This window comes from Cyprinodon variegatus, unplaced genomic scaffold (assembly GCF_000732505.1).
Source record: "Cyprinodon variegatus isolate N-32 unplaced genomic scaffold, C_variegatus-1.0 Scaffold314, whole genome shotgun sequence".
Classification (NCBI taxonomy): Eukaryota; Metazoa; Chordata; class Actinopteri; order Cyprinodontiformes; family Cyprinodontidae; genus Cyprinodon; species Cyprinodon variegatus.
This window is the reverse complement of record NW_015150767.1, coordinates 402,520-419,498: the sequence shown is the minus strand read 5'-3', so window position 1 is coordinate 419,498 and position 16,979 is coordinate 402,520. Positions and strand designations below refer to the sequence as shown.

The 16,979-nt window shown below is 38.6% G+C and overlaps 1 protein-coding gene across 8 annotated transcripts in view; it reads right to left on the bottom strand.

Annotated features, from left to right (window-relative positions):
- The window catches only part of LOC107090889 (pleckstrin homology domain-containing family A member 7-like), a 186,696-nt gene that overhangs the window by 98,318 nt on the left and 71,399 nt on the right, over positions 1 to 16,979 (bottom strand). For 7 of the 8 annotated variants that reach the window (XM_015384502.1, XM_015384503.1, XM_015384501.1 and 4 more), the window contains one exon: positions 2,637 to 2,720. In XM_015384502.1, coding sequence (XP_015239988.1) covers positions 2,637 to 2,720 — 84 coding nt within the window. Of the gene's footprint in view, positions 1 to 2,636; positions 2,721 to 14,174; positions 14,204 to 16,979 lie in introns of those variants that run through there. The other variant, XM_015384506.1, reaches the window with a different exon arrangement.

Here is a 16,979-nt window from a genome sequence, read left to right as displayed (position 1 = left end):
TTTTTTGCACATCTCTGGTGCAAAATCATCTCTCTAGTTGCTGCCATTTTTCACATATCCATTACTGTTAAAATGTCCACAGCTGTTATTGATTTGTCATTACCCAGACACAGAGTATTATATTGTAAAACACTATACAATGCTCTTTTTGTTTTATTTTCCTATCTGTTATTTTTATACACTTTTCTAAGGTACACATTGTGTGAACACTTCTACTATAACATTTGCTGCTATAAACACCACAATTTTCCTATTGTGTGACATTAAAGGAATTTTCAATTCTATAATCCACAATATAATCACTGCTTTGTGTTTTCTAGTCTCCTACTTTGCTGAAACGGAAAGCCTTAAAATTAATATATATAGATATTTCTCTCAATTTAGCTAACAGTCATGCTGTCTTTGAGAGTAGAGTTGAAAGCGGAAGCCAAAGCCCAAACATGACCAGGTATAAAAATGCAAAAATCCATGTAGAATGAGCCCACACTGGGATTTGAAAAAAGGACCTTCTTGCTGCCAGACGATTGTGCACATCACAAGTCAATCTAGCAATATTACACCAGAGCCCTGTAACCACCCCAGGTGTTTGGGTTTTTACTTTGGTTTTTATGGTCTTTGATCTTTATTCAGTATTACTGAATATTTTTTGGGGTTTGTTAATATTTTCATCCTTTTTTTTTTTTTTCTTTTCTGTTTTAAACTTTGCAATTTAAGTTTTTGCTATATTAATTTATTTTTCTGAGTTTACAAAAGTTGAAAAGGTGCTTCCATAGTAGTTCATTCTTTTGTGTTAAGCTTCCTAGTTTATTTCCCCTCTTAAAGAATCATGTGGGTAGATCTTCTGGCTTGCTTTACATAAAGTCCTAATATAACGAGAATAAAGTTATAAAATTACAAGGATACAGTCGCAACATTATGAGAAGTCGTAACATTACAAAAATAAAGTCCTAATATTACAAGAATAAAGTCGTAACATAACGAGAATAAAGTCATTAAATTACAAGAATACAATGGTAACATTACGAGAATAAAGTCCTAATATTACGAGAATAAAGTAATAAAATTACAAGAATAGTCACAACTTTACAAGAATAAAATTGTAACATTATGAGAATAAAGCGAGAATTAAGTCATAAAATTACAAGACTAGAGTTGCAACATTACGAGAATAAGTCCTAATATTATGAGAATAAAGTCATAAAAATACAAGGATAAAGTTATAGAATTACAAGAATAAAGTCGTCACATTATAAGAATAAGGTTCTAATAATACAAAAAATAAAGTTGTATTTTATGACAACTCTTACAAGAAGCACTTTCTTCCCTAAAATTAGGATTGTCGAGCATCATGTGACATTTTTTGGCATCAGTTTGACAAATAAGGAAATCTTTAAACACATCCGTATTAAATTGGGCAGTATGTTAAAGTGGACTTAGGTTGCTGTTTGATGGTGCTGGTCAGCCGTCATATGCTGGTTGGAGCTCGAAGCTTTTTTCTGAAACAGGTTGTGGTATTATGATTTCATTCTTGTAATTTTCAACTTTATTCTCGTAATTTTACGACTTTATTCTCGTAATGTTATGATTTTATTTTCATAATGTTACAATTTTATCCTTGTAATATTACAACTTTTTTCTCGTAATGTTATGATTTCATTCTCGTAATGTTACAGTTTTATTCTTGTAATATGTTATGACTTTCTATTATGATTTATTTTTTTTTTATCTCTCACCTGGCCCTATTACGCCATCATAGTTAACTGCTCAATTGTTTTGCTCAGCATTCTGTTTTCCTGATATTTTCCCCTGCAGTTTCATCGCCTGCTTATTCTAACACTAATTTTACTAACTGTTCCATATGTGACTGCTTTTGTAAGCTTCATTTTTATACATGAAAACATTTTTAGCAAACCTACTCTCTACACTTCAGTTCACCTCAAACCACCTCACTTCAACTATGCAATACAATTCTGAGGAACTGTTCACAGTAAAAAAAAAAAACTGTAATGCTTCCAAAAAGAAGAAAACATTGATTCTCCTACATGAGAGAGATGTGTAGAAAAATAATAATACTTTCAAAATAAAATGTAAGCAACTTTCAGCAGCCTTAAGACCAGGGAAAGCTGTGTTTTTGGTTCAGAATAAAAACTTAAAAATGTTGGCAAGCCCTGAATAGAGGAAAAACAGATCGAACTAAAAGTATGCCCAGGTGCAATTCTTGGCTCCTGGTCTAAAGAAGTAGAGAGCAGTATTTTCTTCATTTCTGGTGCAGCAACCGGCAACATAGTAAGAACAAACCTTCAATGCACGTCCTTCAGAAAAGCATTAGCATTCCCCCTTATCCAAAACAAAGAAATCAAGAAATAAAAAAAGCAGCTATAATTCAAGCGGTACAGAACATTTCTCGATGCAGCTGTTGTGTTTAAACAGAAAATTAAACCACAAAGATTATTTATTTCAATTTATTGATATTATGTTCCTTTTAGAAATAATTTAATATTATTAATGGAAAATGATCTAAACAAATTTTAGTGTAGCTATAGACCTTTTATTATTGATAGAAAGATAATTAATGGCTTCAACGGGTCTATTTCTCTGGCTAAAAGTAGTAAAAAGTGTAACATTTGTTCACTTACTGTTCTTGCAGGAGGAAGTCCACGTTCTCTGAGGAAATCTGTCCCGTTACAGGATGAATAAATGATGTGGTCCTTTGGTTATGACTAAAGTAACAGGAAAGAGAGAAAAATAGAAGAAATTAGGAACCTGCCATACACCTTAAACAGTGAATTCATTGTGCTATTTTTAAACATTTACAATTAGAACCCTTATTAATCTCTCCCCTCTCAGTAGCCATAACTTTCCCAGCACAGTGTAGAATGCGAGGGGTCGACCACAGGACCCCTTCCTAGTCGCCCATCCCACCCTGTGTGGAGTAAAGTGTCAGGCTCAGCACAAATGCAGGACAGTTGAGGCGCGAGCCTCTGTCAGTTACAGACTCATCCAGTCAGCCATTCAAAGCCTCTGGCAGAGTGTGAAACCATTGGACTGGGTAAACAACACCAAGCACTATGGAGAGTGTGTAAGCGCACTGGAGAGCATTTCTACTCGAAATATTGAATAGAAGTAAAAACACACCGTCAGCTCATTAGCTTGTCAATTTCAATTACGGCTGCATGTGTTTTGGCTTTGAAGGGTTCTTCATATGAAACACAGCTAAACTGCAAGGGTTTGATTCTTAAATTACACCAACACAGCTAATGAGGAGCACACTCACACCTGTGAAGGTCTACATCCACTCCCAGGCTCTATTAATACAAAATAACACCCTTTAGAGAACAGCAAAATCATCTTTGACGTAGCAGAAGAGTGAATCCTACAGCATAGCGAGTTTTCCCAGGAGGGCCAGTGACACGGCAGCAGCACGTCCCAGAACAGGGATTTACCACGACACGGTTAGCTTCCAGCCTAACTACATCCTGTCCCAGGGTTACCGTCACATATCAATGCTTTACCTGCAGAGACTCTAGACAGATTGGATTGCCGTCAGCAGCAAGTGTGGGAGGAGAACGTTTCACATTTTTTCAAGTCAAAACTTCCCAGCTCATTGTGTTCTTAAGGGATTAAGGTGGAAAAAAACTCCACAAAGTGGATTCTTCTGATTCTAAGATAAAAAAAAAAATAATAAGATTCTCTACAAATTAAACCTTAAAAGTTTGATTTAGATTTTATCTTCCCAGCCTTTTCGCAATTTAAACTGAAAATCTTTAAGGGTTTATAAAAAATAAGATCTGATCAACATTTATTAGTTTGTTTTGCTAAAAATCTTAAGCCACGTAAAACTGAAGGGAGGAAATCTGTGATTTAAAATCAGATTTAGTTCTGAACTTTAAGTGGGATATTTTTTTATAATTTGTGTTAATATAAAGCATTTCTGATTAACTCTACCTGTATGTTTAAAAGGTCTGAATCCAGCACCATCCTGTTCTTGAGAAAAAGGTACCCCAAAGCATGATGCTGCCACCACCGTCTTTCATCTTGGTTGAAACATGACTGTGTGTTCAGGGTGATGGGAGTTATAGAACGTATCATAGTCAACAATGTCCTGCAAACTCTGGAATGTTGTCCAGACGTTTACCTTACTCTCCACATGGCTGGTAGAAAAATCGCAAATGGACTTTTTATGTCTTTCTTTCAACAATGGCTTCTTCTAGAAACTCTTCTCTAAAAGACAGATTTGTGGAATGCATACCTAACGGTATAAGTGTGGCAAATGAAGCAGCATTTTTATCAACATTTTCTCCCAGAGATAAGAGAATTCGGACTGTTTTTCGACTCCAGAGAATTTTTGATGGTGCCAGACCAAGTTGATTAAAATGACACATGCGGTACAGGAAATACTGTGAATATCAAAGACCAATTAATTATCAATTGCTCTTAATTTACTTATTTATTTGTTTTTATAAAAATGGATCCAGTCTTTGATCTTCTGACAAAAAGCAGGTATCATAAAACCTTAACTACAGCAGGTTGTGTTTTTAACTTTAACAATTAGTCACATTATTTCACCTCTTTCCATTCCCACATGTACGTATAAAAGCTGGTAGTAAACTGTGCTGACAGACCGAGCCTAAGGGTTGGTGAAGCATGTAGAGTAGGTTCAATTAACACTTGAGGAATGCTGTTTACAACTCACTATGGCGCTGGCTTTGCTACAAGGGGAGTATGTCGCTGAGAACAAAAACACCCAGTGTGCTAAGCTGCCACACTTCTCCAGGGAATATGTTCAGTGTTGTACCATAACAGGAAACGCAAACACCAAGTCAGATGGCGAGTTATTAATTGCTTGAACAGGACAGGGATTAAAATCAATCCGTTTTGGCATGAAAGGGAAAACAAATGGGGCTGCCAGGCCTCTGAGTCATAGGGTTCTGACTGAGAAGCTCCCCTGGTAGATCTGCGATGAGTCTGACAGCTGATGCCTAATGACAGGCGTAGAGCGTACGCTCTGTTTCATTGATCAGTGATGTTGGCGTGTGCAGATTCCAGAGGATTTTCAACCTGCTCGCTCAACTTAAAACATGAGTTATCAAAACTTTTTTAAAAAGCGAATCCACTTCAGCTTTCTATATTATAAATCTTAATTTTCATAAAATTTAAAACCAAAAAATAAAACAAAACATAATAAGTTGAATCAGTTCTTAGCCTGGTGCCACAAAGGGGTATTTTCATTATTGATAGTCCCTGATGCATCTCCGCTCTAGATGCCTTGTATTGATGCACCCCTGTGATTTCTTCAGCTTTTGCCGTATTGAGTCAATCTCCTGCATACTGTTCAGCCAGCCTGGCTCTGTCATCACAGCTTATTTACATGTGCACAATTTGCAAAACTGTATTATAATCTGTGTTCAATATTTGCTTTGCTTTGTCCTCCCGAATAACCAACGTGCACTTGAACTTATAGTAAGAAATTGCTTGCTAGTCTGTCATGTTCAATGGTTCCACCACTTCTGTCCAGGTGTTAATGCTATGTTCAGACCGCACGCTATTTAAGCAGCAGAGGCAGCTGCTTTACATGCAAAGTCAATGGTTGACACGCATCATAAGGTCCTGCCGCATGTTTCAAGCTGGTGAGGCAGCGCCTCATGGGCCTCTAAGCTTCTGATGCGCTTCACAAGCAAACGCTTTCAGAGTGTGAAAAATGTAACCTTTGCTGCTCAACACGCCACAACCACCACCTATTAAGAGAAGCGGATCTGGGAGCTGAAAGTCAGCGCTGCTGATGCAGATCACTATTATCACTGATCTGTAACAGTTTATTAACACCTACATTAACTTAAAATGTTGAAACCCGAAATACCCGCAAAATATTTTAGCTTTCATCATTCTGATGCCTGCAGTTTTGATTGCATTCATGAGAACCCCTAAAACCTCCTTCCAGCTGCTACGAACTGTAGAGGAAAACCCCAGAGAGGCGACCAGGCCAGAGCCAGCTGTTGCTGGGTATTTCCAGTGACAGCGCACCAACGATGTACTTCGTGTTTTGTGCTGGTTCCGGCAACACAATAATAATCTAAGGCAGGATTGTAATCTTGATGAATTGACTGCACAGATTAAGTTTTCAGATGGACTTTCTCATTTAAAAAAGGTATTAAAAACGACTTTTTACCCATTAATCACAGCAAATATAAAAAAGCCGCGTCAAGTCGGTCCTTAATTGGTAAAACCATCAAAAGCGAAGCAGCAAGCGCATTTTTGTTGTTCAATCGCATGTGGTCTCAATTAGAGACTGACACGGGAGTGGATTTTCACTCCTGTCCCGTCCCACTCCCACAGAAAAAAATTGTGTCCCGTCCCGATCCCGGGCCAGAATAGAAATCTAAATCCTGTCCCACTCCTGGTGAAATTACTCCTACTCCCATCCTGCTCTCATTCAGAATGACTCCCGCACCACTCCTATTCAGCTTGCGTTGCAGATCAAACTTATCGAAGTCGAGTTCGCCACTAACTGTTGGTCCCTCCATTGTTGTTTTTGAGCGTGGGTGAAAAACTCAGAGCGGAAGCACTGTTGGTTTTTGGGTCGTGTAGTTTTTTTGACTCGCATTATAGTGTAGACTTCATGTGAAAAAAACTACAAAATGGCGGTGCCGGTACTGGATTTTTTTTTCTTTCTATTTTATTTTATTTTTTGGAATCGATCCTAGTTTTTTTTAGTTACTATTGGTTTGCTCCCGCTCCTGTCTGCTCCCGTTAATGTTTAATCCTGTACCGTCCCAATCACGTGATCGTTACTAATACTGACTCCCATCCCACGGGTATCCCGTGACCCGTGGGATTCCTGAAAAAATGTCAGTCTCTAGTCTCAATGTAGCATAAGGCTTCAAAGCATAGCCTCGGACCATCATCCTATGTGACTGCGTTTTAGGGTTCCTTTTTTTCTAACAACTTTTCAAAAAATTCCCTGTTAGTGTGTTTATCTCTCTAATGAATTCACAGGAAACTGGAGCGCTGTCAACTCAGATTACATCACTGGGATTTCCCGATTTGAAGTTTCAAGGTAAGTCAAATGCAACATTAACGACAAATATGGGGCTGTAAGGTACACCTATATCGCTTTTAATCGAGAGGATAACTGCAGTAGCCACGTTTCCACCCTTAGAGGGCAGAACCTTGTTCAAACTGGTTTCTACTAATAATTACAGAACAAGCTTACATGAAAACAGACAGTATCACATATGGTAGTGCCAATAAATGGAGACAATACTCCGGCATGCCAATATTTTTATATATATTAGCTTTTATATTTGTGCTCTAAGCAGGCATTCATTGAGGTCATGTGAAGGACATGCATTGCTGCTCCCTCTATTTTTATCCATTTGTAAATGTTTTGTTTGATTTGGTAATAAATATTTATTTCATGTTTATACTAAAACTAGTTTAAAATGTATTATTATTGTGTCATTTTTTCATCTAACTGGAGGAAGATGAAGCAATATCATCTTTAAATATCAATATCAGCTCTAAAAATTGGCCCAAAAATATCAGCAGCACATGTCAAAATAACACTTATTGCATTAAAAAGCCTATATAAGCCATTCTCTACCAATAAGTCCTAATTTATACAGTTTATCCTGAAAAGAAAAATGAAACTTTGAGGTTTAGTTACTCCTTAGGAATAGTATCAGGAATGGGATAGTCCTTAAGATACAGACTAACATATTTTATCTTGAAAACACATATAATGTGTTAACAGCATGATTTAGCAGTGATGACAGATGTGATGCTCTTTCATTTACACCACAGTGTCAGGACTAATAGATGGATGCAGAATTTGCAGCTACCTTATGTAATTAAAAGCTACATGTTAAACCCATTAACTCTGCTTGACCGTCCATAAACAGATAAAGGCGAATCCATCATCGCTGTTGCCACTTTTGCTTCAGATCCTCTCCGTTAACACAGCAGTAAATTTAGATATCGATCTCTGTCATTCACAGACAAAGCTATCTGTTTGTGAGCCGGTGTGTTGTAACTGTTCCCCTGGGAAGCTGATCAATCTCATGTCAGTTGTTCACAGGATACGAATGGAAGCCAGCATGTAAGGATCCTAAGAGGCTGCAATTTGGGTTCAAAATAACACAGGACATTACTGATGAGACGGCGTCATTTTTAGAGGAACACAGAAAATGATGGCCTCTGGTGCAAAGGAAACGCATGCTAAAAGCTTTATTAAAGAGCTTTTCTATCAGATCCTTTATCACTGGAGATGAGAGAGCTGCTCACAATGTACCTTCCGTCCCTGTGTCCTTTAGCCGATTGTGACATGAAAACATCCTTGATTAAATCTTTCCCCCTTTCCGTTGTTTCGTTGTTTTTTTCCCTGGAGTTTCTGACGGAAAAGTAACCATGAAACCTGGGAGGTGACACTGTTTGGTTTTGCATTCTTCCTGGCTGCCATAGGCTGCTCTCAGAGAGAAACACAGCACCCCAAAAGAACCTCATATTTTACTTTTTCAAATTATAGTCTAACATTAATGTAAAAGTGACAAGAAATTTCCTTCAAATGGGTAACAAACAAAAACCTAACTGTTTAATCTAAAAAAAAAAAAGTCAACTATTTGCATCTATGATCATTTTTAGGGTGTAGGGAGTGCAGTCTCACAACATTGGTTCAATGTTACCCTGCTTTCAGCTGCAGCTGACAGCTGCTCCCAGGTTGCCCACAATGCTAATCTGCATAAATGACTCAGTTAAAAAGGGGTTAGTTTTAATTACATAGCATCCCTTTTTTTTAGTATTTTAGGGCAGTTGGTTCAGCCTCTGTTAATATGTTTCTAGATGGTGTCCAAACTGATGGGACAGAGATTAGAAATTTTATCCAAAATCATATTTTATTTATCATTTTAATAGATACACAAAGGGATGAGAAAATGAAAAGGCACTTTGATGATTTTTTTCTAACCTAATTTATGAGTCATAAAATGAAGCATTATTTTGAAAATAAAAAATGTATTTCCATTAATTAATTTTATTGAAGATAATTGTGAAACATTTGGTTCTATACCATGACTTATAGTGGTTTTAAAGTAGGAATAAGCAAACTAAACTAAGCTTCTAAGAACTCATTTTAATTTCAGGCTATGTTAAGTTTGTTTTTTGTTACTCAGTAATAATGGGACTGATTGTGAATTGAATAGAAATCATATTATGACAGAATTCTCTGCAAACATTGTACTGTTATCCAAACTAAGTTAATATAACACTACAACATGATGTAGGTGGTCATTTAAATCCTTTATAGCAGGGATGGTAAAACTATAGTAAACTCTGGTATCCAAAAGTAGGATGGAGGCCTGTTGTCATGATCTTGACGCTGATGGCTGGCTTGATTGCTCATTTCATTCACCTGTCCAGCTCTGCCCTGTTCCTCATCATGCCTCATCTGATCCACCTGCTCCTGCTTCTATTTAAAACCCTTGGTCCCAGCCATCAGTGCCAGATTATTCTTGAGCTTTTGGTGTTGAGAGTTCTCTAGCTTTTCTATAGTGTTCTGATTGTCTGATCCTGATCTGTTTCTGTATTTGGACCTTGGAGCCTGCCTGCCCGTCTGATCTGTTTGCCAGCCTCTCTTCGGACTCCTGTTGGATTCTTCTGTGGACTGAACATGGATCTATCTCTTTATTTTGCCCTGTGGATTATCCTGACTTCCTTCGTCAGCTCTGATCTGATCTCCAGTCAGCTCTGCAGCTTTCTAGGCTTCCGCATCTGGAACTCTCTGGCAGCATCGTGTCAGCGTCTTCCTGCCTCAGACGTCCTAGCCACTGCAGCCACTGACACTGCAGATCTCTTCCGTCATTATTTGAATAAATGCTTTTTAAGTATTCCTCTTTCTGTCTTGCCTACTTTCTGAGCCATTATACCAGTCTGCTCTACAGTAAAGCTGCTGGGATGCAACTTGCTAAGTGACTTGGTATGACTGAAAGCAGTGTCTTTGTTTCCAACCATGTCATTCATTGCTCTGTACAGTGTGGGAGGTAAACACAGGAGTCTGGATATGTACCCTTGGAAGATCAACATAAAAACTAGTATCATAAAATTAGTCAGACTTCAGACACAGTGACTCATCCTTGCTGTAACATCTTTTCACATTAGGACTCGCCCACAGTTGTGATGCTTCATAATAAAATATCAAAGAGGACCTATAAAATCAATGAGCCATGGCATTTCAATTTGGACCAATCACTGATGATCATACATACCGTTTAGACAAAATGACTCATTAGGCTGCATTTAGAAAAAAAGGCACCAATCGGCAGTGCTTTTCAAACAGCTTAAATCTCATCTCATCCAGGGCTCACTCTCAGTATAAGTCAAGCATAGAATTAAGGAATCCCACTGAGCCTCTGTCTCACTATAGGCTCCGGACCGCTGTCAGCCGAGGCGTTGATTCTTTGACCCTACAGACCTCCACATGACATTGATGAGGAACGGGTTGTCCAAGTCCAGTCAGTGCCTAAACTTTACTCCACATTACTTTAGTTACTCACTAAATAACCCTACATACTTCTTATAATTTCTCATGGGTCATGCAGATACCCTCTGTTATGTCACTACCAATTATTACAAAGCAAAGCAGGTTTTTTAAAGAGAGAGTTGTGCCTCAGTCTCATATCTTCAAAACCTCCTATTGACAAATAGCCCATATAACAGGTTTGGCTCTATAGTGTGCAGCCTCTCGGCAAGCAAACATACCACACATGAACAGATTTCCTTCAGGAAAAGTAAGAAATCAGGGAAATTCAGAAGGCAGGTAAACACCTGAAAGGTTCATGCCGTTGTTGAACCATTCCTGAGAGGTTGTAGCAGGGTGAGTTATCCTGCTTCATCACCATCACCACCTTAAGGATCCCACTGCCTCTGTCGTTTCTAACTGGGATGCAAACAAATAATTCACTTATGATTTATTGTTGATTCATGGTTTGTTAGATAAAAATTAGCTCTATCTCATAATTGATAAAACCAAAATAACCTAAATTCAAATTCAATTTGAAAACGTTTTTTTCTTTTATATCCTAAAGGGAAATTAAATGCTGTAATAACTCATTGGCTTGTTGTAAGTGTTGATGCTTTAGGCATTGTGGATTTTCTGTAGCTGTCTGTCTATAGAAGGTCTGGAGAAGCCTCTGGCTGGAGACACTCTGTCTGACTAAGAGGATTTTCACTGTTTTCCATAATGTTCTTTACTTTATGAAGAATTCCTCTTTGTGAATGCATCTCCGGGGCTCTGCAGTTAAAAGAACAGAGCCAGCCTTCTTTATTAAGCTCTCATATTGTTATCCCAGCAGATACGAGCAGAAGAGATCACGCTCTCCACAAAGTGCCAACAATACAACTAAAGCTGTATCAACTTTTCTGCTGCGCTCAAAAGGTGAGAGTATTAAAAAGTGGAGGATATTTTTTTTAAAAATGTTGCATGGTAGAATACAAGCTGGCAACAAGCACTATAGACTGGGAAGGCTATTATGATTTTATTGAGTCGAGTTTTAGCATTTCTCTGAGAGCAACAGGAACATCTTGGTTAAAGTTAAAAAACAATCCACTGGACTTTGTTTCCAAGTTTGAAGATTTTTCGCTTCCCATCCAGGAAAACAAAGCCCATTCCTAAGGGGCGGACCAATTCATCCAGTTTAATCTGCAGCTTTTCTAAGCCATAACAAGGCTTTGTTTTTGGTCCACTCTATAAAGCCTCAAATTCAACACTATATCTGACATTTTGAATTGAAAAAGCTTCCTGGATGGGAAGCAAAACATCTTCAAACTTGGAAACAAAGTCCAGTGGATTGTTTTTTTTTTTTTACTTTTTTTGTAATGACTATGACCTGGATGACAGAGGGTCTTCACCAGAATACCTTGGTTAAAGGGCTAGAAACAGTTCAGTCTCTCCCACCACAGTATTGCAATACACTAGAAACATACATAGATATATCACAATGTCACAGTAAGCATCCACTGTATTAAAACAAAGACAAATAGCCTGACAGTATGTCAGAGCGACATACCCTGTCTTTTAATCATAGTTTTATCTCTTTGGAAATTGGAAAAAAGTAAGCATTCCACATTTTTTATTCATTTTTTTTTTCACTAACATATCAGGTTCCTGTTTTGTTATATCTTATACATACTTTTCATGATGTGTAAGAAAACATTTTCATTTATTCAGACAATATTTCCACCTGAAACAATAAACTGTTAAAATGTAATTTACTGTTTTTTTTTTGTTTTTTTTTGTTAACTTAGAATATTGTTAGAAAAACATTTAGCCCTTCATGTTGTGGAAAGAGTCTTGAGAAAAATCCAACTGTTAAGAAAATTGATTATTCAATCAAGAAAATCAATATATTTTATATCAACTCATTCATTAATAACTTGCTTCCCTTATTTCTTATAAAGCCTGTGTGAGGTTAAAAAAGAAAAAAAAATTGTTATTAGTCCAGGCTATCCTCTTGCTTTGCACTGTAGCCCAGTAATGGCCCTCTGATGCTGACACAGCCCAGTTAGTGTCCTTAAAAGTGGGTCAGTAAGTTCATCCTGACTCTTCCGAAGCTCTGAAACTATCTGCATAAATTGAGATGCACTGTGCATTCTACACCACCCACATACGATTGATTGGGGAACATGAATCAACCTTTACTGGGTGACTAAATGACGTTTTACCATAGATAAACCAATCGCCTTTACAACCCTGGTTCCTTCTTTAGCTCCACTATTTGGTACAATGATTAATGCAGACTAGGAAGAACTCACAAAAATGTGGTGTTTGATCAAAGCGCCTCCAATTTCACTGACATGTGCTATAACCAGATATACCCATAGTTTACACATTCTTATCAATCATTTACAACTTTAACAAGTCCTTAAAAACTTTCTGTAAATACATAATGCCACACCTTCACATTATTTCTCAGCGCTGACAGCTGAACTAATGTGTCAACATTAACAGCAGGCTCCATCTCCGCCTGTCTGTGGCTCATTTTTCAAAAGCTGATTGTGCTTTTTCCTTCCACGTTTAGTAGATTCATCTTTCTACCCGCTGCATTTTACACCCTGCTTTTGTTTTAACAGATGTGAGGCTAACGGATCGCTCTGTGCATGATGTGTTGATGTGAGTGGGCGTCCGCTCAGTCAAAGGTCATTTCTATTTAAAGGGATCTTGCAGGTGAAAATGTGTTTGAAGTGTGGAGAGAGAGAGAGGGAGGGGAGAGTGTGCAGTGGAGTGCTGCCCGTGCAGTACGGGAAAACGCGGCAAGGTCATTCCTTCCGGAGCACAGCGAGCACGGATAACGGTGTTCATGAAGAGGCAGAAAATGCTGCTCGCTTCAGTTTAGGTGATGGTTATGTTTCAAAATAAAGAAAATTCTGACGTCAATGGGCGAGAGGCAGGGTGAACCCTGGACAGGTCGCCAGTCCATCGCAGGGCAACACAGAGACAAACAGGACAAACAACCATTCATGCACACACTCACACTCAAACTGAAGGAGAATTTAGAGAAGCCGATTAACCCAACAGTCATGTTTTTGGACTGTGGAAACTGGAAAGAAACTATTTTAAATTAAATCCAAAATCAAGACTTTAATAATCTGAATTTATTCATAGTTATCTTTAATTATATTGTAGATATCCTTTTTATGGACATACATCTATCAAGTTGCTGGGTTATCTCACATTTCTGGTATTTTTAATCAAATCTGAGGGGATTTTTGACAACTCTTTTAGTAAAGTTTGTTGATTTCATGGCAAAGACCTGTTTTTCCCTTCTTGAGCTTTAAGCTTGAATAAAACGTTTTGGTTCATTTTGAATCACTGATCACCTGTGTGCAAGTTTTCCCCACCTGACCCAAACTCGCGCCTTCAGATAGATGTCTGGTAAGCATGTTAACTAGATGACACCAAGCCTCATGTCTGCAAAGATCTGGAAATGGTGGAATATTGTGGAGCAAGATTCACAATACAATGCACTATGGGGACATTGACACATTTAGGCTTGGTATCTTTTGAGCTGCCTGTACGGAGGAGCCAATAGTTTCCTGGAGAGACGTATTATAGACAGATTTAAAAAAAAGACTAGGCTGTCAATGAAAAGCAGCAATTTTATAGGTAGGAGAAAAGACACTTGAACCTGAAATTCATCATCTTGCAGCAAGGAGATCCTGAGTGGCTAGAAACTTCTGTGTGTACATCTCTCTGTCAACAGTCACAAATCAGCGATTAAATGACAATCATAGTTTCAACAAGAGTTAGTTTTCCTATTCTATGCCCAATAAAGGTGTTTATTCAATAAAAAATAAAAGCTAAGGCTTATCACTTGCTTGTTTCTTTTCCTTTCATTAGCTTACAAACACAGAAATTCATAAGACTGCACTGCTAGGAGCTGCTAGGAGCCACATGGCAATTATGTGCATGTCCTACTGTTTAAATAAACATCACATAACGGAGCTGAACAATGCCACAGCTGCATAATGCATTAAATATAGCTTAAAAACAATAATTTCTACTAATTTTGCTGATTGCAATGCTGCTCCGCAACCAGTGAATAGAAAAAAAAGATGCTAATGCTTTTTGCACTGATTCTTCCACACTGGTAATTTAACAGCATATTCAAAATTGGATAAAAGTTTTTGTTTTGTTTATTTTAAACCTGATAACCTGCAGTTTTCTGTCCATATCCGACATTGGTTAGTCTTGTTTTATTTTCACATAATTAACTACCAGCTTGATTTAGGGACTGAATGTTGAATTGCAAAATTAAATGCAAAACCAACATAATCCATTAGCTATTATACCTCATTATGTCCATGTGGGGGTTATATTTTTCTGCAGAGTAACTGGCATGAGTGAAAAGCGATGGTTTTTCACTTCATCACCACCAGACTGTGCTAAAAACCCTCCGAGCAGACTATGATACCATGCCTAGCAGCTTAACACCCCACAGCAACTGAGCCAAAACTAGGATTAACAGAACTACTCAACATGCCACAGTAGCGTTCAAGCCAACCTCCACTTTGCTCTACTGCTGGAACTGCAGACATTGAAATATGAGAAGACAAAAAAATCCATATATATTAAGCCCTTCTTTCCTTTACCTGCGTCCAAAGTTACAGCTTTGACTTCATGGCTGCCATGCAGCTCTCCGCATGTGAGAGTTACTCGTACTGCACGCTCTTCCTGTCTGTAAGCAGGAGAAGGGTGCGTTCTTTCATGGTGTCATTACTGGTCAAGGAACGCAGAGCTGCAACACTATCTGATCATATGAACCCCCTAAAATTCCCCACAGGTCAGCGCTGCCAGCAGCAGTCTTTACTGGGTGTAAGGTGCAGCAGTGACACGCTGAGCTCAGATTTAGACTCAGAGGGTCTTAGCGGGCCTCCAGCGCCACCAAACTACCCACGCATCACAAGCACTGATTTTCTTGTAGTTCATTTCTCTCCTTTATGTTATCCCCACCACTCCATCTCCGTCGCCCACTCAGACTTAGCAGCACTCAGAGCGGCCTGATGTAATGAAGGTGCATCGAATTCTACAAAAGGTTTTCTCTGTGTTATAAGCAGCAGTAGGAGCCTGAAGACTGTCAACATTCATTTGGAAATAGTCCCATGTGTCGTTAACATCAAACCGTTTATATTTTGTTTCAAAATCACAACAAATACAGCTTGTCACTGGAAGCCATCCTGCGTTGTATCGCACACAGCAGCAGATCTTAACGAGGTGCCGAAGTCTTTAGCGCAGCTATATGGAGGAGAGGGGCGGGCGATGAATGAAGCCCATTGCTGAGACATCGCCCCAATATTTCTAAACAACAATATGCGTAACTGTTCTGATATGTGGGGTAGACCCATAATGGCTGCTTGCTCTGAACAACCGTAGACCACAGCTATCTAACAACTCCCTCAAAAGGAAAGATCATTTCTAAGACAGCCAAGAATCACAGCAGGGGAATTCAGTTTAAGATGATCAGCTTTACTGAGCCCAAGAGCAGCTACATACCTCAAATGATGGACCTACAGATGTCAATATGTGTTGACAGAAGTTAGGTTCTCATGGTGTGAAAATGGTGAGTAAAAACAGGTGTTACAGAATGACCAGAGTTGAGTTTACTATTTTTCTTTACCGTCTCTACAATTGTGTTTGGTTCAAAACTGTCCAGCCTGAATATACACAGACCCAGCATAACTGCTGGATGCACTAATGAATCAGCCAGGGGTGTAAATAATAATCATTTTGTATCGATGCATCGATCCAACAGCCGACGATTCGATGCATTGATACGTCCGCAAGAGTATCGATCATGTTTTTTTTTCCTCCGGTCTATTTTTATCCATTTGCTCCTGGGCATAATTCTCCCTCCCCTGCTGCGGTGGCACTAAACCTATTTTGCCCTCCTGCCTCGCTTCCTAGTTATACTCTTACAGCAGTCTTTTGCATTAAGCTCGACACAGACATTTTTATATTATGCTCAATATTGAAGCGTGGTCAGCGCTATACGCTGTGGGTCTAGATACGGCGATGCGATGAGGCAGTGGGGGCGAGTTTAGTCAGATAACAGAGGGACATGAGGGCCAAAAAGAAGTCAAACCTCACGAGGTGTTTTCCGCAATTTCGGTCATAAAAACAAAACAAGCTGGCCTCCTGTCTGCGGCACTGTTTGCGGTCAGCTACAATTTGGGAGCGGAGCGTCTGTGTAGGGGGCGGGGACGTCTGGAGCCGAGGTATTGCATTGCACTGATTTTGTGCAGTATTTTTTGATGCAAGGCCTTTCAGAATCTATAAGCATGGGGTATTATTATTTTTCAGTGAATGAGGTTTTAATAGGAATAGGTGGAGTGCAACTTTTCTACTTCTGTTAATTTGCTGTTGTTTCTAAAAAAAATGCATAACGATATTACAGCTTTCATTGATTTTTTTCAAATTTGAAACATTGTCTAGC